The sequence below is a fragment of the Pieris brassicae genome, chromosome 5, assembly GCF_905147105.1.
Source record: "Pieris brassicae chromosome 5, ilPieBrab1.1, whole genome shotgun sequence".
In the NCBI taxonomy this organism is placed as follows: domain Eukaryota; kingdom Metazoa; phylum Arthropoda; class Insecta; order Lepidoptera; family Pieridae; genus Pieris; species Pieris brassicae.
The window spans coordinates 15755614-15777003 of record NC_059669.1 but is presented as its reverse complement, the minus strand read 5'-3'; the positions used below and the strand labels follow the sequence as shown (position 1 = coordinate 15777003).

Sequence of the window (21390 nt, the reverse complement as noted above, 5' to 3'; positions counted from 1 at the left end):
AACAAAAAAATCATCAAAATCTGTCCAGCTATTTAGCAGTTTAATAACGAACACATGCACATAATATTTATATGTATACCAGTTGTTTATTTGCTGTCACCTAGGTCCGACTCCGGCGCCACCTGCCGGGCTGATTTGTGAATCTAAACCATCCAGGGCGCCACCCAAACGCATACAAAAAAAATCATCCAAATCGGAGGAGTTTAAAGTTAAGAGGAGTTCAGTGACATACACACGCATTAGAATATGTATATATAGTAAAATTAAGGCCTATTTCCCTTGGTCACGGCATCACGCGTGAACGGCTGAACCGATTTTGCTAATTCTTTTTTTTGTTGTGTTTATTATTGTCAGGAAAAGGTTCTTATGAAAGAAAAAAATAAGAAAATTGCGTGAAATAAAGAAAATTTAAGAATACTTAACCATTGTTTAACACAAAGCATTACAATAATAACTTTGTTTCGGAAATATTAAGTTATTATACCAATTCCAAATTAATATTCATAGTTATGACAGGACAACGTCTGTCGGGTCCAGTAGTTATATATACGTATAAAGATAAATAAATGTAACAGATCTATGTACGAGTAAGTATGAAGTATCCAACTGCATATTCAAATGTTAGTCCTATTAATTAACAAGGAAGGCTTCTACAGCCTATAATGACGAGCCTATTTACGTAAATACTAAATACTCAGACTGTTGGTATGTTTCAAAGAAATGGTATGTATGTCAGACAATCTAAATAATTGTCATGTCTCATTTTCTACATAGTATGTCCAATCAAATATTTACTGAGAGAACATTGCAGTAAACCTGGAATTTATTATATCCTTGATAAAGAACGTTCTAGTACCATGATTCTAGATATAGAATTCGCGTGTGATAATTTATTCTAATGGATCACTTGTTAATTATTACTGCACAACAAAAAATCTATTGCAGAGGTCACCATCAAAATTTCTCTAATATTCCATGTATTTTTCTTGTTTTATTTATTGTCAGCTAGAAATCATTTGGTTTTGAATTTCGAACGTAAATTTATCCTTGAATATACTGAACAACGACTCCTAATAAATAAATACGTACGACGCTATTTACGTTCGTTCAGTCCTGTTTCAATTATATGATTTATATTCGTTTTATCGTTTTCGATTTTCTATGCCTTTTTATTTTTATCAATTTATCATGCTGTAGAAGACCGAATAATGTTACTGTTCTTTTTATTAAGTAAGTAATAAGTATTTGTACACATTTGTTTCGTCTTCCACAAACTCACGCAATTACATAGCCATCGTAATATATTCATTATTTTTACATAACCCTCATTTTTAAAGCTAAACAAATAATTTTGTTTTTTTTAATTATTGACGAAACTAAAAAATATCAATTGAAATTTATTCTCTGAAATGCTAGAGTACTTTGTAAATGTCTCAATTTGCATTGATGCATGAAATTTCCCTCTGGGTTTGATACTAGTGAGATATAACTGACATAATTGTTTTGAAAATTAGAGAAAGAAAAAACAAAAGTATCTTATCCTAGCCTCATTTAGTGATCAACGAAGTTTGTAAGTTACTCACAGACAGGTTTTCTTATTCTGTTTGTCTGTAGGGAAATTAAAATGTTAATTTTTATATTTCAGCCGTCTTGCTTCATCTGTCGGAACAACATTTGTCTTATGTATGTAATCAATCAAATAACATTATATTTGTATATTAAAAAATTAAATTGTTTGTTGTTAAATTTTGCTACAGAATCATATTTTGTTACATTTGCTGATTCATTTTTATTGTGTTCTAATGAGAATCCCATTAAAATTCGTTTCGAAGGCCTTGTCGTTCATTTCCATTACATTTTTAAATAAATTTTGATTAGTTTACATGTCTTATATATAATTGAAAAATTAAAGTTAAAAAATTCTATTATACAATAAAAAATTATGTTTGATTAAAAGAGAAAGTGCATTAGGTTCCACACTAGGATTCCTTGTATTGTGGGCAGCTAGCAGACGTCCTCCATTTGACGTATAAATTATTTTAGGTACTGGACATAATAACTTCTACGTAACACTTAAAATTTTATAATAAAATTACTGTTGCACAATAAGACTACTCTCCATTTGAGCAAAGGACAGGTTGAGATGTTGCTTAAGATTGTTAGTGAATATGTAATTGAATCGTTAGTTAGTTTTGTTTTTAAGAAAGTGATTAAAGAAATGAAGATGAAGGAGAAAAAGCATTGGGCGAAAAAGAAGGTGTGCAATGTGTATGTGATGTATTGTGGTTGGTGTTTGTTTAGAAAAATGTCGGCATATTGCCCTTAAGTAAAGTTATAGACCGTTAAAAGTTTTGTATAAGATGCTGGCTGTCTAAGATTTTTTTATAAATCACATGCAATAATCATGAGAAAATATTTATTAAATAAATGTAGGTTACTAGTAGAGAATACATAAGAACTTATTTTATTCTAAGCTGGCCTGTGACGTGATCTGATAACGACTTAAATATGTAATACGTTTACGATACGGTCCGTTTACACACGCACATACTGCATACATATTACATATATATATATCCGTTAATTATGAAAGTAATCGATTTCATAGTTATTTAGTAAAGTAATTAGGTTCAACACTATTTAACTTAAGTAACGTGTTCCGGCTAGCTTGGCAGTACTTTTCTTTATGTATCATTTAATGTGCGGAAATTGTATTATACTGCATCAATTTAGCTAAGTAGTTTTGATACGAAGTTGGATTAAATGATTTTAAAATGGCTTGAGAGTTTTTCAGTCACCAAAGCAGAGGAAAGCTTCTATCGAATTCTAGAAACGTCTGTTACAGAGCAACTCTAGTTATCTGGTACGATTTAGAACCCGTCTAAGGCGTTTTCTAGGTGAACGTCTTACAGGTGTGCGATAAGGAAAGTCGATAGATATATTAAATGTCGTTGATAATTATTCCCCGAAAGTTACAAGTGACGTTTTTTTATTTTGAACAAGTATTTCAATGTCCATTATTTTGGTTTACCTAAATTTAAGAACTAATATGTATAAGAATAAGAATAAGAACAAGTATGAGATTTAAAAAGTCATTTGCGTTTGCCATTATCTCGAGACAGTGCGCATAGCATTTTAATATTATATTATAAATTGAGTAATATGTAGTACGTGGCATGCCTTAATCGGAATTTATTATTATATTATGCATATCTTTTTTTTCGGTCTGTGATTGACTACATTATTCGGTAATAGTAAATTCGGACTGTTTGGAAGAATATCAATTGCGACTAAATTTAAAATTTCTTAATTGGCACCAAAAACATTGCGTTAAAGCGGGCACTGTCACAGATTAACTAATACTTGAAATATGCCATAGACATGACGCATATATTTATTATTTCGGAAATTGGGGATATATTCCCACTAATATAGCTGTTTAGTTCTGTTTTAGTTGGGCGACGCCCTTTGTACCCGGAAAATATCAATTAATTTAAAAAGTAAAAACACCAGCGAAAACACTTGATGACGTCACTACTTGAGAATTCTCAAAGCCGAATAAAAATTAATTGGTATCACTGAAAATTTACAAAAAAATACGCAATTACATTTTAACGTTAAGTGTTTATGATTTTTGTATTGTATTATCCTACAATCATTATACTGAAAGTTAGTGGCATTTCTGGCACTTCTGGCACTTTGATTTATATCTAAAAAAATATTTTATGTATCAAAATTTATAATAATTAATAGTGGCATTTTTATTGCAACATTATACATTCGTTTAGAAGTTGGCATAGGGATAGATAAGGTATTTTTACTTTATAAACGAGACAAGGATTACAATGACTCATAAGAGACAAAGAAACTTAGGTTATTTGTATAAATCATTAAAAAGACTATGTCAGAAAAAGTATTGTTACTATTTTCACAAAAAATCTTTCACGTACGATTTTGCATTTAATGTATTTAACCAGTTAATTAGAGTTTGTTCAAATTTTAGTTAAAAGTAGTTTAGTTAAAAGGTAAGCGTAGCTTAAATATATGATTTTTTACCTTTATTTTAACCTGCCTGAACCATAGAGGCAAATTAAGTTTGCGTCTTAATTTCAGTCAGAATTTTCTTTGTAATATAAAACCTCCACTTTCACCATACGAGCAGGCTCGAATGTACGATCTTGAAGATGATAATGCACCTGGGTCTAGACTACAAAAATCATTTATATAAATGAGAACTCTCGACAAGAACAGGTTTCTTGCATCGGCTACCTATAGCGCGTCAATGTTTCAATTGGTTTATGACGTTTTACGTGCAATTTTAATGGTTTGAATGTTATAGTTTATATGTCACTGGCCTTAGTATATATGTTAATGATTTAAATATGTTCTACGTCCTGGTGGACAGAAAAACTGTGTAAAGTTTCTATTTCCACCACACCAAATTCCTTTATATTAAGATCATTTATACAATAAATAAAATTGTTACTTTACTAAAAAATACTTTTGAACGGATTAAAGCTATGTAATAGCTATTATTATTAAAAACTTATAATTATTTACATAATTCTAAATTTTAAATTTTAATTTTAACAAAAGACAATACTATGTTACTTTACTTACATAACATCCTATATTTTACATAACGGGGCTGCTTATCCGAACAAATCATTCAGTACATTTGTACTGAATGATTGAATGATAAATATCATAGCTAGAATAATGTTATAGCAAGCACGAGAAAATTCTTAAAATATAATTAATTTCAGCCTATTAACTACTGCAACATGGCGAAGACTTGTATTCATGATAGCAGAGTGGTTTGCGCATCGTCCCCTGATGGATGTACTCGTCGCAGTTTTCTTGACCAATGCGATATGTATGAGTATAACTGCGATTATAATACACGTATGTTACCCCTTTCATAAAATCACGCATGGAACTCGTGTTAACTAATGTACAAAATTAAAAACTTAATTCATGAAAATATCTGTTCCTTGCTTTTACTATTCTATATTACCTACCTGTCAAGACTATTAAGTATTAAGCTTAATTAAGAGATAATGTAGGGTACATCAGAATTTGCATCATTATAGCGCAATGCTTTGATATTTTATTTAATGAGGCACAAAATGTTACTCGTATTGTGCCTCATTAAATAAAATACTTATGAACGGTAAATAAGATTATTTTTAATATAATGATTATAATCGCGTCATGGGTTTAGTATTTTAACATTGAACAATGTTGGCCTAGTGGTTTCAGAGTACGATTCTCAACCCTGGGGTCGTAGGCTTTGCACCGAAGGGGTTTCTGTTTCTGAAGGAAAATAGCGTGAGGAAACCGGCAATACCCAAAAAGTCACCTATTTTCTGACCTTGTACTGATATTAATTTTCGATGATAGAGTCTATATCCGAAGGTTTTGGAGTAAAACTAGATATTGATATTCTAATGTTTTATTTCAGAGTACTTGATAAAAGCAACCAGCCAATGTACTACTGGGGTTCCGGATTATTCATGCTAACATCAAATATATAATTTCTTCCGAAATAAAATAATTAAATCTCTTATCTGGTTTTGCTCCTCTATCTATATCGAGTGTTAGTAGATTAGTCACAGATTCATTGAAGATAAAATCTATATATCACACTATTTTTCTCGATCATATAAAACTTTGCAGGTTATCAAGAAACATATTTATTATTCTGTTCTCTTTTGGATTTTTCCACTAAGTTTGTTACAACATCTGACAATGATAGTAAAGATCCAGATGAAATAAATTTTAATGAATTAAGTACGCATATTGATAATGAAAACAAAGTTAATTCCACACTGCATAAACAATCAACTCTAGAAGTTTATATAACTACAACTGTGACCAATTTGAAAAATAATACAAATGAGGTGAAAGTAATCTGCTGTAACCGACCAAAAACTTGGGAAACGACATCTGATATAACCATTACTAGTACTGCCTACAATTTCTTTTATCCAGAGATTACGGAAGAAGAAACGTTTAGTTCTTCAACGATCCAGAACATCCATAATAATCACACTTTTACACCTTGTAAAAAAAGTAATGTAACCATAAATTCGAACAAGTCCGATAATATAACAGCATCAGTTATTATGAGTTCTGTAGAGATACTGCCACCAAATAAAACGACAGCTCCACATTGTCCAATTAACTGCAACCGAAGACCGATCACTTGGGAAACAACAACTGACAAATTAAGAACCTTTATTAGCTCAAAAAGTGATAGTAGAAAAGAACAAGTAACCAAACCAATTACCACCTATACAACAGCCATACCACCAATAATAACTTCAATACTTTTATCTACTGAAGAATATAAGAATCATACTACTGATTTAGATATCGTAGAACCTATATATACACTAACGTATCGCACTAAGATGGTAACGGTTCCAATATACTCTTATATATTTCTTACAAGAAGAAGGACTACAAAGAGTTTAACTCATAACTGTAAGACAAAGTGTCAGAGACCAAGTACCTGGAGGACAACTCGAAGACCCATTACAGATTTTAAGAGATTTAGAAACTATAATAGGTACCATCTTGGTACTAGGTTTTAATAATTTATTTTAATTAAAAAAATTAACTGTAGTCTATTTGCGTGTTACAAAAACATATATTATGGATACTACATGTACATTGTAAAACCATACCCATTATAAAATATATGCTAAAAAACAACATACATTTCAGAATTCAATGAATCTGAATGTACTGAAATTAAAGAAGAACTAGACCAACAAGCAAATGAAACGGATAATAGACAAGACGAAAAAATCGAATATCTAGGTGTTTCATCTGATGAAATAGTCAAGTTAGATTTACACAAACCAACAGAAGAGGATAACAATAATATTTTCAACGTGTTTAAAAGTAACTGTGGAAGACCTCTAACTTGGGCTACAACTAAAACAGGAGAAACACGAGACTTCTTCAGAATATTAACACAACAAGAAAAAATATAAATAGGAATTATAATTGTACTTCTACAAATACCATAAAATATAAATACTTAAGAAATTGTATCATTCGATTTTAGCTTTTATATAGTACTTATGACTATTTGCTACACAACAAAATGGGACATAGTCTGCACTCCTGAACCATTCTCTAAGGATATATATATAGTGGTTCACCGGGTTATCTAGTAATGAAATCAAAGACAGCTTTAAAAAAATAATGTAATCTCATTAACAAACTTAATTCTTAGTGTAACAAATTATTTACTAAATTCATCTTTATACATCTAAAACATAAACAATTGCCGTTTGAGGTAGTTATTTGACCAGCATAGGTTTGTTGACATCAGTATTTAGGCAGTTCTTCTTTCTGAATGCATTGATAAAAAAGTCGTCTGCAAATATTTTTTGGTTGCCTTTATAATATGCCTCGATTTCGACCAAGGTCTTACTTTCCGTTTCTGGTAAAAAGAAGTAAAGATAGCACGTTCCAATTATACCAATTATTCCGTAGAAAAAGAAAGCACCACTGATGTGAAAGTTTGCTTCCAGATTGTAATTTGTTTTTGCTGCTACGAAAAATATTACGTAGCTAAGGGCAGCTGCTAGACCTGTGGCTAACCCACGGCCCCTGAAATATATTAATTTGTATTAAATTAAACCTTTTTTTAGTAATAGAAGTAGGTGTCATATATAATGTTATCATTATTTATTAATGTTTAAATCACATTCACGAGCTCGATTCAAGATACAAGGTAATCTACATCTCTAATATTTATCTATATATTTAAAACAAAACACAATAGTTGTTTGACACCTTATAGGATTTTCAAGGCTTTCTTGCGATGTTTAATAGCAATGACCATTGAAAACACCGTATAAACAGAGGTCGAAGTAGATTAGACTTACCTGAATGGAAAGACTTCAGACAGTAGAACCCACGGTATTCCAAGGCTGCTGAACGATACCAGCAACATGAATAAAAATACCGGCAGAATCTCTCCTTTGTTGGGAAAAGTACTGGGTTCGTAGGAGAACAATTCTATGGGAAGGTTTGTGCGTGCGTACACACTTAAAGCTAAACTGCAAAAGGCAGTTGCCAGAAGTGAGAATAAAACTAACTTTCGTTTTCCAATAACTTTAACTATTACTGCTGATAAGATGTTCATTATTATAAACACTACGCCAACTGCAACCTGAAAATGATAAAATGAATATATAAAACAGATTTTATTTTATGCATTGTGTAAGTTGAGTTAATTGACGTTAGTAGTGCGTTCCTCTATAGAATCTTCAATTCAATAATGAAACCTCATTAATTAGGGGCAAACACGTTTCTATGGTTAGTTTCTTTGTTAGTTTTTAAAGGTTGATTATAATTAATGTAATTAGCTAATCCCTTTTTGCCAAAACTTGGTGGGTTAGTAGGAGTACTCGAAGGTAGTGTTTGACCCAATGAGGTCCTACAGAGTAAGGTCAAGAAAGAAAGGTATAAAAATAATAAAAGTAATAAGTTGTATTTATATTTAAATTAAAAAAGAACGAAAACAAAGGATAAAATAGGTTATCCAATCTCGGTCCGTAATATTTGAATTACGAAACTTGAATCGATTCCATAATTTTGTGTAAAGAATAACAAAATTTAAACAAAAATTGTTATAACATCATTGATCAAACAAAAAGGGCAGTAAATACATCACAATACATCTTCGCTTTTTAAGTGCAAACATTTTAAAAGGACTACGTTACTATATTATAAAGGCAAAAGACACAATATATAAGCACTTACCACAATATTTTTCGGGTCATATTTCATACCAAGCGCTCTGCATACATTCACCATGTTAGGTTTTACAGGTGACAACCCACTAAGCGTATAGAAGAAGAAATATGCCATAACTAGAGCAAAAGGTCTCATAGTTTCTTTAACGAATAGTACGTTTCTGAATTTGTTAATCATTCTTTTGAATACATTGTGGGAATTGTGACAGCACGGTTCTACGTCTAATTTTCCATCCCTTGTACATACGACGCACTGTTGAATAAGGTCATTGTATTGTACAAGTTGATCAAATTCCTCTTTTACATCCTCTGGCTCTGCCCACCCTCTAAGACAGCACAGCGATCGCAACGCTTCTTTTTGGCGGCCCTTGGAGAGTAACCATATCGGTGTTTCTGGAACCTGCAAAGGCGTGTATAGGTTTTATTATGTATGTACTACATAGAATTGAGGTTTACGTTAAATATAAAGAAATATAATGTAACCAAATAGATTAGATATACATTAAACAATGAGACCAATGTAACATTTGATATTATTTTAAATAGATGTATTATTCTGCATTTAGAGTTTGGTAAAAATATATATTTTGTGTGTGATTTAGACACAATAAAATACAAAATACAGAATATTCGGAAACAAAAACAAATAGTGCATTTAAAATGAAATGAAATTAGATAATCTCTGTTAATATTTGAGATTTATTATATGTATATATGTATATTTTCACAGATTTTCTTATCTACATGTCAGTATGTGACAAACCCAAATATTTAAGATAAAGATGACGTTCGGTAGCCCTTCATTTACCAGCCTTTCATTTAAATCAAATTATTGTTTTTACAATAATCGAACTAGACAAAATTAACGGGAACGATAAACGCATATTTCAATTAAATAAAATCACAAACGTTTAATATATAATATAGTGTTTGTAAACCTATACATTTATTTCCAGATAATTATATCATAAAACACAAAATGGACATTTCGAAATAGATAATTATAGATATACAAAACCCTTTTGAGGGTCGACAAGTTTTGAAATACTGATCTATAAGATACTATATCTACTATGACCTTAGATAAACGAAGGTGTTTATTTTTGAAATATGCTCGTTTGGTTTATTGAAGAAACGCTTAGGTATTGAAATTTAACTTAAGGAGATATTTGATGTTACATAGCTGAAAGCTATTACAAAAAAATATCCAGTAGCGCTACTGGATATATCAGCATATGTGTCGTGATAAATAGTTTTTTTTACAAATAGCCATGTAGGTGATCAGCCACCTGTGCCTGACACACGCCGTCGCCTAATTGGGTATGAAGCATGCCGGTTTATTTCTGATTTTATAAATAAAATTTGATTTGAATTAAAAAAATATTCTTTCAATATGAAATTAAAAAAGATTAACATATTGTTAGATTAGTACGAGAAACCAAGACAAAAACCATGTAATCGGTCGAAACTGTATTAAGTAGTCACATAATATCATTCACCACTAGGTGGGCAAAATGGCTTGGAATTTCTGCTGTGTCATAAAAGGCAGTAGGTATTATAGTCAAAGGTCTAGTATTGGAAATGTATGTTTATTATTATAAAAAAAAAATTGCGCGTAGCATTAAAAAAAAATTGCCAACCTATATCATAGCAACCCGGATAGTAGGTGTTGTAACTTCGTATCCTTCATTGGTCGTAGTGTTTCTCAAACAACGTAAAAGCCTGTTAAAGCCGTTTGTGTTGGTATACAAATAAACGAAGACGTATAGCCAGCCTTCAAGACAAAATATTTTGACATTTGTTTTTCTTAACAACCAACAAGATGTTACAATATTTTAAAGTGCTTTTTTGATGCTTATGTATAAAAAATTGGTTGACATTGACACAATATCAATGGCGCTATAACCTTTATAGGTCTGGGCCTCAGATTTCTGTATCTGTTTCATGATCATTTGTTAATAGAAAGGCAATTAGGTGATCAGCCTTCTGTGCCTGATGCATGCCGTCGCGTCGTCACGATGTTTTCTTTCACCGTTCGAGCTAATCTTAAATGCGCACATACAAAGAAAATCCATTGGTGCATAGCCGGTGATCGAACCTACGACCACAGGGATGAGTATCGCATACTGAAGCCACTAGGCCAAACTGCTCATTGACACAATATAACCAAATATTTATTTGCTGATCAAGACGCATAGACATGAGCTACCGACCTAAGAGAGAGAAACAACTCTCAAGCGAACGCTCTCAATCCATAAACAATGTTTAAGAAGTTCAATTTAGAGATTTATTTAAAACTCTGATTCATTCGGTATATCGGTGCAGGTAAAGGTAATATTTATAAAAATACATATTTCATCCAATTTATACAGCAAACGAATATAACATAGATTTTAATGTATTTTGTCATATCTAAGATGGCTAATTTTAATGGTTGTTAAAAGTTTATTTATTCTATCTTAATAAAACCCGACACGTCTTTGACCAAGAAACTCGTAACACTGGAACTTAACTGGAATTAAAACTGGTTTAACCTGGCGACTAACTCTTTATTTTTTGTTTAGATTACAAGAGTTTAAACGTGAGTCAGTTTAAATTGTTATCTCATAGAATGATTTTTCTTTTAATGTAAACACCGAGAGCCTGTCAAGGCCCGCGATAACTTAAGTTCTTGTGATCTCCGATTCTGAGTCATGCACATCCCTAATATTGATTTCATCAAAAGTATTAAGTAAGATAACTTATCTATACACCTATTAATGACTAATGTAGGCGATATCAATAAAATGGTACTTACGAATAGCACCAATAGCATTGTTGCTATAGGTACTGTCAGTGATACAAGTGCTGCTTGCCGCCAGGTGAGGACTGTACCCAGCAAGTATGCAATGAACATTCCGGTGGAGGTGAAACAATTGGTCAGGGTCGTAAGGATCCCTCGAATGGATGGGTCACTGAAATGAGATGAAAAACACTTTTAGATATGACATGTTATGTGGATGTACAACAAAGAAACATTTATTATATATCGTCAAAATTTTTAAAGAATCAGTAGAAATATTTTAGGTGCCTTATATTTGTTTAAGCAGCAAAGAGTTTAGTGTTTAAGCACTAGTGTTGGCCTAGTGGCTTCAGCGTGTGACTCAACCTATGAGGTCATAGGTTCGATCCCCGGCTGTGCCCCAATGGACTTTCTTTCTATGAGCGCATTTAACATTCACTCCAACGGTGAAAGAAAACATCGTGAGGAAAACCGGTTTGCCATAAACCCAAAAAGTCAACGGGGTACGTCAGGCACAGAAGGCTGATCACCTGCTTGCCTATTAGATTAACAAATGATCATCAGACAGGTACAGAAATCTGAGGCCGAGATAAGGTGGTAGCGCCATTGATTTATTTTTTTGAATTATTTTTTTGTTACATTTGTTTAAGGGCATTCTATCTTTTTATTTGAACAAATTTTAATATTCAATATTACATTTATGTGTATTAAATATGTTGAGTAATTATTAGCATATGCAATTTATAATATATAAATCGAATATTGCTAAATGTTGCAGCTGCAACAAACTTAATTGCATATACAGGGTGTCCCAAAAGTCGACGTCAAGTCGAAATTTTCTCATAGGTAATGCCACACCAGTTATCAGAAAAAAAATATATCATGTATTTTTGAAGTTATGGATATTTTTTTGTTTGTCCAGAAAATGCACACCATGTGACAGTTTTTTCATTCCTGTTGTTACAAATATTTACTTTTAGCCAATTTTTTTTCTCTCACGTCATCCCGAATAGTGTTTTATGTAACCTATGATCCTAAACTCTGTGCTGATCACTCCAACTTTTAGGAAAATGTAATTTTATACCGTACCGTAAGTTTTCAAAATTAATTTTCGCACTAATTCAACTGAGCGTCCTGAAAAAACAATGTACCACTCCAGTTTGGCAAGTAGCTTAAAAAGTTGGCTCATTTAATAAAGATTCTACAGTGGTATAACACTGAGTCCATTATTTCTTAGATCGGCCATAAGAATTTTTTTTGTTAAACAAAGTCTGTTTTTAACAATCTCTTTGAAATTACAACAAATGATTCTAGCGCACCCAAAACGTTCCTAATGACCACAGCGTGGTTTAAATAAGATGGAGAGACACATTCCATAAAATGTGAGCGAGACAGATAGTGACGCTTACGACATACGGACGCAAATAAGTAAAATAGACAGTTTCTTTTTTAAGATTAGATTTATTACTTTTTTTATAAAAGATGTTCAAATTGCCGTCCTTCAGCTGCAATACAGGCTCGACATCTCCTTAAAAAAGATCGTGAAATGAAACGGGCAAATCGTCCATTATTCACAAATTCTACTGCTTCCGCTATTCTCTGTCTAAGCTCTTCTACATTTTGAATCGACTTGGAATAGACTTTTCCTTTACTGCTCCCCAGTAAAAAAAATCAAGAGCATTTAAATCGGGTGAGCGGGCGGGCCACGAGATTGTACCACCCCGCCTTATCCATCTATCTGGATACTCCTCGTTAAGGTGGTTTCGAACTAAGCGGCTGTAATGCGCTGGACAACCATCTTGCTGGAACCACATATCTGGTAAAATAGTAAGTGACACGTCCTCCAGCAAATTGGGCAAATGATTTTGTAAGAAATCTAAATAAATTTCAGCATTTAAAACTTCTGGTAACTCAAAAGGCCCTATGACTTTTCCGTTCAAAATTCCAGTCCACATGTTAACTTTGAAACGGTACTGTGATCTGTCTGGTCTCATCAATCGTGGATTTTCGACGTGCCACTCGTGCAGATTGTGTAGGTTCATGTAGCCGTCTTTTTTAAAAGTTGATTCATCCGACCATAAAAAAAATTCTAAGAATTGTGGGTCTTCTCGGTGTTTTTGAATTATTGTTTGGCAAAAAGCAACCCGAGGTTCATAATCTCGAGGTAATAAGGATTGTACTCGCTGTACATGAAATGGATGGAACTCATTTTTTTGTAGTATTCGGTGTGGTTATTAGGAACGCTTTGGGTACACTAGAATCGTTTTTTGTAATTCCAGAGAAATTTTTAAAAACAGACTTTGTTTCAATAAATTTTAAACATATTTGATTAAATAATAAAACAGACCAATTGTCTAAGTATCACGTTTTATCCATCTTCATTTCTTTCATATTATTTACTTAGAAACTCAAGTAAACAAAACTTGATTCTATTATGTTTATCACGTTTTAAACTAGTTTACATTGAATTAATAATAAGTTAGATATTTACTTATGTGACAACTCAGAGGAATGTGCTTTTTTTAAAACTGTTATCACTACTTAATTGCTTTCCTAATCTGGGATTAATGCAAAACATGTAGGAGTGACAAACTATAAATTGCTAGTAAATGTTGTTTTTATCTTAAACATTTTTGATTTAAATATGACATTTGATTATAGAATTACGTTATTCAGACATTCAGTTTTCTCATCTGCATTATTTATAGAACCAGTACAGTCAAGATATAATATTGGTTTTTTACTTGTTTTTCTATTTGTATGGATCCTATTCATTACTAAACCGAACCGACTGACTGAAACCGAACAGACGGATTTTTGCCATCATTTTACATTGTTAGTCATATGAATTGGTCAATTCTTATATAATTTGTATCGTACATATCATATTAAACGATATTAAATTTATATCAACTACAGTGTGTCACGCAAATAACCATTTATTGAATAATACATTTTTTTCAAAAGTAATCCACCAAGACGATTTTTAAAGCCTCTAGTTGGAAGAACTTTTAGTTGTTTTGGTAAATTACTGTAAACCTTAATTACCATACAAAAGGTCTTTTTCCTAAACAGTTACAGAATGATTTATGGCACAGCCAATTTCTCCCCTTCGGTCTTCTCCAATTCTTACTTCGGTCTTCTTAAGTTCGACTTAAAAATATGTATGTTTCTATGTATAGTCATAGTTTTTTTGTTTATTAACCAATATTAACACCGAACTAAGACCGAATTGATACTCTTACTACATATTGATGTAAACTTATTGAAGTTTCTTTTGGCGCGTTGGGGAAAAATTATGAGTTTAAAAAATTTACGATGCGCGCACACACTGTTACAAAAAAGCGACACGCTGATGAAAGCAAAAGTCGACATTTTAGTTTTTTATATTTTTAGTGTCGTTTTTATTACAAACGTAGAATATGGTGAAAGATAAAATTGTTGAAATATTTTTATCTTGTTACGCCAAAGCAGTATAACTTCTAACGCGTGTACATAAGATATATATAAAAATTATCGTTTATTTTCTTAAGTGTGACCCTTCAGGCAATAAGGTTCAACCCCTTAGTTTTTTGTTTGTGTTTAACCTTATTTTATTTGACTTTCTGTTTATCAGAAATTAATAGTTCAATTTGGTTTCTTCTCAACTCACTTCTAAAAACCCAAATGAATAGTTTTACAAAGATAATAATATTTTTTTTAGATTCTAATATTCGGATTCGGACTGAATATTTTGGATAAAATTGCAGTTCATGCTGGTTGTTATGTCCAATTTTTTCGCATAATCTGCCACGTGCACACTTCTATTTTATAACAATATTTATAATAAATATCACCGAAAATACTAGCAATAAGGTTGTGTAGGATTTCCATGGATTCATTCAAATATTTTCATTAGATGCTTGCATTGAATGTATCATTAGAATACGGTCACGGAGGACTGGGTTGTTAAAAGTCGATAGTTTGCGTTTTGACAAATTCAAGTTATTTTAACTAATGTTTAATTATAGACTTGATACCTATGAGGCAAAGTTCTCTTACAACTCAGTTCAATGTTCTACGAGGTGTCGTGGTACACTTATTACGGGATGTTGGCATTAATTTATACTTTCTAAAAATATTGGAAAATTACTCTAAGAAAAACAAAAATTTGTGTACGAGTCCCATACGATATTGGTAGAAAGAGCAGATAGAAGACAGTAAACGTAAGTTTTTAGGTAGCCTGAAATTTTTTTGTTGTATGAATACACATAAATGACAAATGATAAATTATAAGTGACTGGTTGTATTATGGCGGGAAGGATATATAATCTACTCTTGAGTACTGTTAATTAAACCAAGGAATCCATTGTTATCCACCGGTAATAACTTATAATTTTTTATAGTCAATGGCAATAAAAAAGTAATATATAACTGTACAACTTTAAAGAAACGAAGGCCAACTCATTTTTTATCGCTTTAGATTTAAGTGTTTATTATTTCATTTTGATGAAATTCGCGTTTTGTATGGGAGGAACAAAAAGTCGAATATTTTTAAATATAATATATTTAATTAATCAAAGTATGAACCATTGTTTTCTATGCACTTTTGCCATTTCATAGGTAGTTCATTGATCCCTTTACTAAAAAAAACAGTCGGACGGGAATCAATAAAATCTGTGAAGGCGATTTGGACTGTCCCATCAGAGTTAAATTTTTTCCCTTGCAAGAAGTTGTCCAAATTTCGAAACAAAACGGTAATCTGTTGGAGCACGGTCCGGGGAGTACGGAGGATGTCTTAGACATTCCAATTGAAGCTCTTCTAATTTGGTAGCCGTCTGTTGTGCAGTGTGTGGTCTAGGGTTGTCGTGAAGTAGCAGTGGCGTGGAGCGATTGACCAGCCTAGGTTGTTTAGCCGCTAGCTTTTCCATCATGGTTTGCAATTGCTGACAATAGACACCGGCCGTATCGTAATAGTCTGGCCAGATTTGAGAAAACTGCAATGAACAATACCGGCACTAGTTCACCAAACGCTTACAAGTAACTTTTTTGGGGTTAATTTTCGCTTGGGGCAGGATTTGGCTGGCTGGCCAGGATCCAACCATTGCGCTGAGCGCTTCCGATTATCGTAAAGAATCCATTTATCATCACAAGTAATGATTCGGTTTAAAATACCTTCATTATTGTGCCGGTTCAGTAATGTAACGCAGGCGTTCATGCAAAGAGGCTTTGCGCTGTAAGCGTGAATGCTTTAAAGCCTGGGCAGAAGCGGCGACATCCTGTGATGCGGCTATCGGCGAACTTAAAAAAGCATACAATTCAGCCTCTAGGTCCTAACGGGAAATCGCTAAGGCAAAGCCAGAGCATATTGCCAGGTTTGGTGAGAGATTGGCCCACCTTCCTTCGGGAACTCGAGCCTTCTGGTCTCTTGCCAAAGCTGTCCAAGGGAATTTCTGTCAGCCCTATATTCCACCACTGCATAGGGAGGATGACTCACTGGCCCATACTGCAAAAGAGAAGGCCGATCTTCTAGGCTGTCTCTTTGCGTCAAACTCAACTTTGGATGATCAGAGGAAGGAACCACCGACATTATTGCAGTGTGATACTACGATGTCTGAAGTTATATTCCGGCAACGGGCTATCCGTAAACATTTATTTTCCCTGGAAATCCATAAGTCGAGCGGGCCTGATGGCATCCCCCAATTGTGCTGGGTACTTGTGCTCCTGAGTTGGCTCCGGTCCTAACGCGCCTTTTCCAGTACCTGTACTCCATCAACACTGTTCCGAAGTGCTGGAAGACAGCTTTGATACACCCGATCCCTAAAAAAGGCGATCGCTCTGATCCGTCCAACTATCGCCCAATCGCAATAACCTCCTTGTTCTCCAAAATAATGGAAACCATTATTAACGGCCAGCTCTTGAGGTATCTAGAGGGCAGCCAGCTGATTAGCGATTCTCATTACGGCTTTCTTCGTGGTCGCTCAGATGATGACCTCCTTGTATACCTTACACATAGGTGGGCAGAGGCAATTGAGTCCAAGGGGAAGCCGCTGGCGGTAAGTTTGGACATCGCGAAAGCCTTCGATCGGGTGTGGCACAGAGCACTGCTCTCGAAGCTTCCAGCCTATGGGCTCCCCGAGAAATTATGCAACTGGATTTCCAGCTTTCTCGCTGATCGGAGCATTAAGGTCGTCATCGACGGGGGCATGCCCCGACCTTAAACCCGTCAATGCTGGTGTCCCACAAGGCTGTGTCCTATCCCCGACCCTGTTTATTCCGCATATTAATGATATGTTGCAACTTAGCAACCTTCATTGCTACGCGGACGATAGCACTGGGGATACTTTTTACACGGGCCGGGCAGGTATTTCTCGGGCTGTTGTTGATGAGTGCCGGAACAAATTTGTGTCTGAAGTCGAAACTCTTTTACGTGGAGTCTCGGACTGGGGTAGACTAAACCCCCACTTTGAAGGCACTCTCCTAAAAGCCAAGCTAACATCGGAATATTGGGCGTTGACATATCGAATAACGTCCAGTTTCGCGATCATTTGGAAGGGAAGGCTAAATTAGCCTCCAAAAAGCTTGGTGTGCTCAGCAAGGCGAGACGGTACTTCACTCCGGGCCACCGCTTGCAACTCTATAAAGCGCAAATTCGGCCCCACATGGAATACTGTTCTCACCTCTGGGCGGGAGCTCCCCAGTACTAGCTCCTTCCACTTGACCGTATTCAACGAAGAGCGAATCCTCGACAACCAATCACTTTCCGTGCGGCTTGATCCCATGGCGTTGCGTAGAGATGTTGGGTCCCTCTGCATCTTCTACCGCATTTACCATGGGGAGTGTTCAGAAGAGTTGGTCGGTCTAATACCCGCAACTGAGTTTCATTATCGGACGTGAAGGCAAAATACAAAATACCATCCGTATCACCTCGACGTCCGTCGTTCCACAACTGAGCGTTTTCTAAGGCAGTTTTTGCCACGCACCACCACTATGTGGAACCAGCTGCCCACTGAAGTATTTCCGAACCAATTCGACTTAGGGTCCTTCAAGAAAAGAGCGTACCAATTCTTGAAAGGCCGGCAACGCACTTGCGAGCCTTCTGGCAAAGTGAGTGTCCATGGGCGGCGGTATTGCTTCACATCAGGTGAGCCTCTTGCCCGTTTGCCTGCTATTACATAAAAAAAAGCAGTCGACGCGCGTTTGCCGGTTTGCTTCAGTCAATTCGTGAGGTACCCACCTTTCAAGCTTTTTAATCTTCCCAATTTCCTTCAAGTGAATTAAAACAGTTTTATCACTAACACCGCAGCCTGCAGCTAACTCGGACGTGGTTTGCGATGGATCCGCTTCCACAATAGCCTTCAATACTTCATTATCAACTTGGGTCTCAGGCCGTCCACGGGGCTTGTTCTGCAGGTCGAAATTTCCAGAACGAAAACGTTGGAGCCAAAACCGAACTGTGTTTTCTTTTGCAACATGACCGCCATACACATCATTCACCCTTCGAGTCGTTTCCGCAGCACTAGTGCCACGGCGGAACTCGTACTCGTAAATAATGCGATACTTTAAGTTTTCCATTTTGTAAAATGAGTGACGCAAGCAGAAAAAAACAGAAGAAATAACCAAATGAATGACGGTCATCGAAGCTCAAATACATGAGTAAATAGCTGTACAAATTTGAATTTGGAATTCCTTACCAAAGAGGAGAACATCGTGATTAAAATGGCCAGTACGAAATACGCCAATTTCATATGTAAGGACCTAATATATAAATAACACAATCCTTTCAACGTTTAGTTTTAGTACAGACCATTATGCTGCATTCCAAAGTAAACACATTTATAAGTATCACGTAGGGCAACATTTCGAGACATGGACAGAAGAAGTTTGCTTATGTGTCTGTGTAATACAAATAATCCTAAAATCTAAAACGAGACTCTTATTAATTGATCAGTATGAACTCAGTACTACGTTATCTTTTATTTAAAAAAATATTACGCCATGGCTATAAAACTATTAAATCACCTTCATGGAAGTTTTAGATCACTGCCGTGTAATGCTTTCAAGGGGAAGGTTAAAACTTTAATGGCAAGGTGCCTTTATAGCGTGGGCGAGTTTAGGTTGAGTTTGACTAAAAGTTATTATAAATACCTTAACTTATTATTTGATGTTGTGTTGACGTTTTTATTATATGCCTTATGAAATGAATGTGACATTTGCATGCATATTTTTGTGTGGCTGATTGTGGAGAATTAAATTCTTAAAAATTAATTGATCGATATATTTGTACCACTTTCTTGCAAATAAATGATTTCTTATTATTATTACAAAAAAAAAATCTGTTGAAAACAATAAGTTTTTTTACCTTATTTCACCAACATAAGTGATTGAAGGAGCTTCCATTATCCCCGTACCGATACCTAATAAAGCATTAGCGATGAAAAGAGAAGGCACATTCCATGCGGTATACATCAGCACCCACGCGACAAGATGCGGTATGTTTACCAGGAATAGAGCCTTCTTTCGTCCGAAGTAATCCAATAATGGCCCAGAGAAGATGCTCCCGAGGGGTTGACAAAGAAAGGCCATGCTACCTGAAAATTTTGTTAATCACTGTTATAATCGATATTAATAAAAAGGAATCGCAAATTTGATTGACGGCTGGACCAATTCGAGTATTTTTTAATGTATTTGAACTCTCAGGCAAAATTTTATGGACAGAAAAATTTTAAAAATATAAACTTAAAATAGAAAAATTTAGTACTTAGAGTTATATTATGCCGGAGGAGCGAATTGTTTATATGTTCAAAATGTTCCATATGTTGGCATGTAACTAAAAATGTGGCAATTAGACAGAGCATTAGGGATTAAGTAGTAAGTAACCGTATTTAATATACAATATTACAATATAGCGGAAATCAATACTAGCCGATTTCAAGAAACCCGAAGGAGGCGGTTTACAATTCGGCGCGTATGATTTTTGATCAAACGCTTGAAGTATATATAACGCAATTAAAGCAACATACATAACTAATTAATTGGGAAAGGTTGTGCAATAATAATTCTGTATAATTTGTTAAAGAAAACGTTCTATATAACTATTAAAAAGGTAGGCTAAGTAAAAAAAAACTAATTAAGGCGAAACGAAGTTTGCGGCAGCTAATAATTTTACTATAAGACATTCTCTCATATATATCTAGGTGTAATCAAATACTACCCACGGTAGATAGTCGTTTGATTCATTGACCTAAGCAATTGATGAAATTACCAAATACAGATTTATAATTAGTGTAAGGTAATTTACGATTAAACACAATTTTATATCTGTATCAAATTTCCGATTGTTTTCAACTTTCAACTAGAACAGCTAGTCTGTTTTATCAATATCAATTATTTAAAAGCGCGCCAATATACAAAAATAAATTTTGATCGGAAAGAACTAATGTAATTCACAGATTAAAATATTAGTGTAGAAATACCAAAGTTTTATTTTACTGCTTGATAATAATAAACACATTTAGAAGGTAAAGTCCAAATCTATAAATATGTATCATTATTTTATTACATGACCTGTATATAATTTAAATTATGTCGGAAGTGTCTTGATCAGTATGTAATTAAAACTTTATGTGATTCCTACGAAATATTTTGTTATTAATGTAGTCCTTATTGATATATTTTTATAACTATTTAAAGTTTAAGCGGAACCTATCTAATAATATATAAAAAAAATAACCACATTGAAATGCGGCTATAATATAAAACTAATTTAAGCTATACATATATAAATATATTTTGAGAATTTGAAAATGAAATATAAAATTTATTATGTAAGAAAAGGTGATGTATTCG

The 21390-nt window shown here is 33.8% G+C and overlaps 2 protein-coding genes across 12 annotated transcripts in view; one reads left to right on the top strand and one right to left on the bottom strand.

Moving 5' to 3' along the window:
• Nucleotides 1-1087: 1087 nt before the first annotated feature.
• On the top strand, nucleotides 1088-7056 carry LOC123709302. Of its 6 annotated transcripts, XM_045660522.1 has the most exons (5): nucleotides 1088-1230; nucleotides 1646-1683; nucleotides 4767-4905; nucleotides 5680-6574; nucleotides 6733-7056. In XM_045660522.1, the coding sequence occupies exons 1-5, from the start codon at nucleotides 1209-1211 to the stop codon at nucleotides 6740-6742; spliced, it is 1104 nt and encodes a 367-aa protein (XP_045516478.1). In that variant the 5' UTR covers nucleotides 1088-1208; the 3' UTR covers nucleotides 6743-7056. The 6 variants fall into 6 exon arrangements, 4 of the variants coding, with proteins under 4 accessions (XP_045516478.1, XP_045516480.1, XP_045516477.1 ...); XR_006753714.1 differs by lacking the exons at nucleotides 5680-6574; nucleotides 6733-7056 and adding an exon at nucleotides 5465-5566 and having other exon boundaries at nucleotides 4767-4876; XR_006753713.1 differs by lacking the exons at nucleotides 5680-6574; nucleotides 6733-7056 and adding an exon at nucleotides 5465-5566.
• A 175-nt stretch (nucleotides 7057-7231) lies between these two features.
• LOC123709296 (facilitated trehalose transporter Tret1-like) overlaps nucleotides 7232-21390 on the bottom strand; it is a 34704-nt gene continuing 20545 nt past the window's right edge. For all 6 annotated transcript variants that reach the window (XM_045660512.1, XM_045660509.1, XM_045660511.1 and 3 more), the window contains 5 exons: nucleotides 19904-20132; nucleotides 11578-11734; nucleotides 8788-9180; nucleotides 7908-8194; nucleotides 7232-7629 (listed from right to left, as the gene is read on the bottom strand). In XM_045660512.1, coding sequence (XP_045516468.1) covers nucleotides 7317-7629; nucleotides 7908-8194; nucleotides 8788-9180; nucleotides 11578-11734; nucleotides 19904-20132 — 1379 coding nt within the window. In that variant the 3' untranslated portion in view covers nucleotides 7232-7316. The remainder of the gene's footprint in view (nucleotides 7630-7907; nucleotides 8195-8787; nucleotides 9181-11577; nucleotides 11735-19903; nucleotides 20133-21390) is intronic.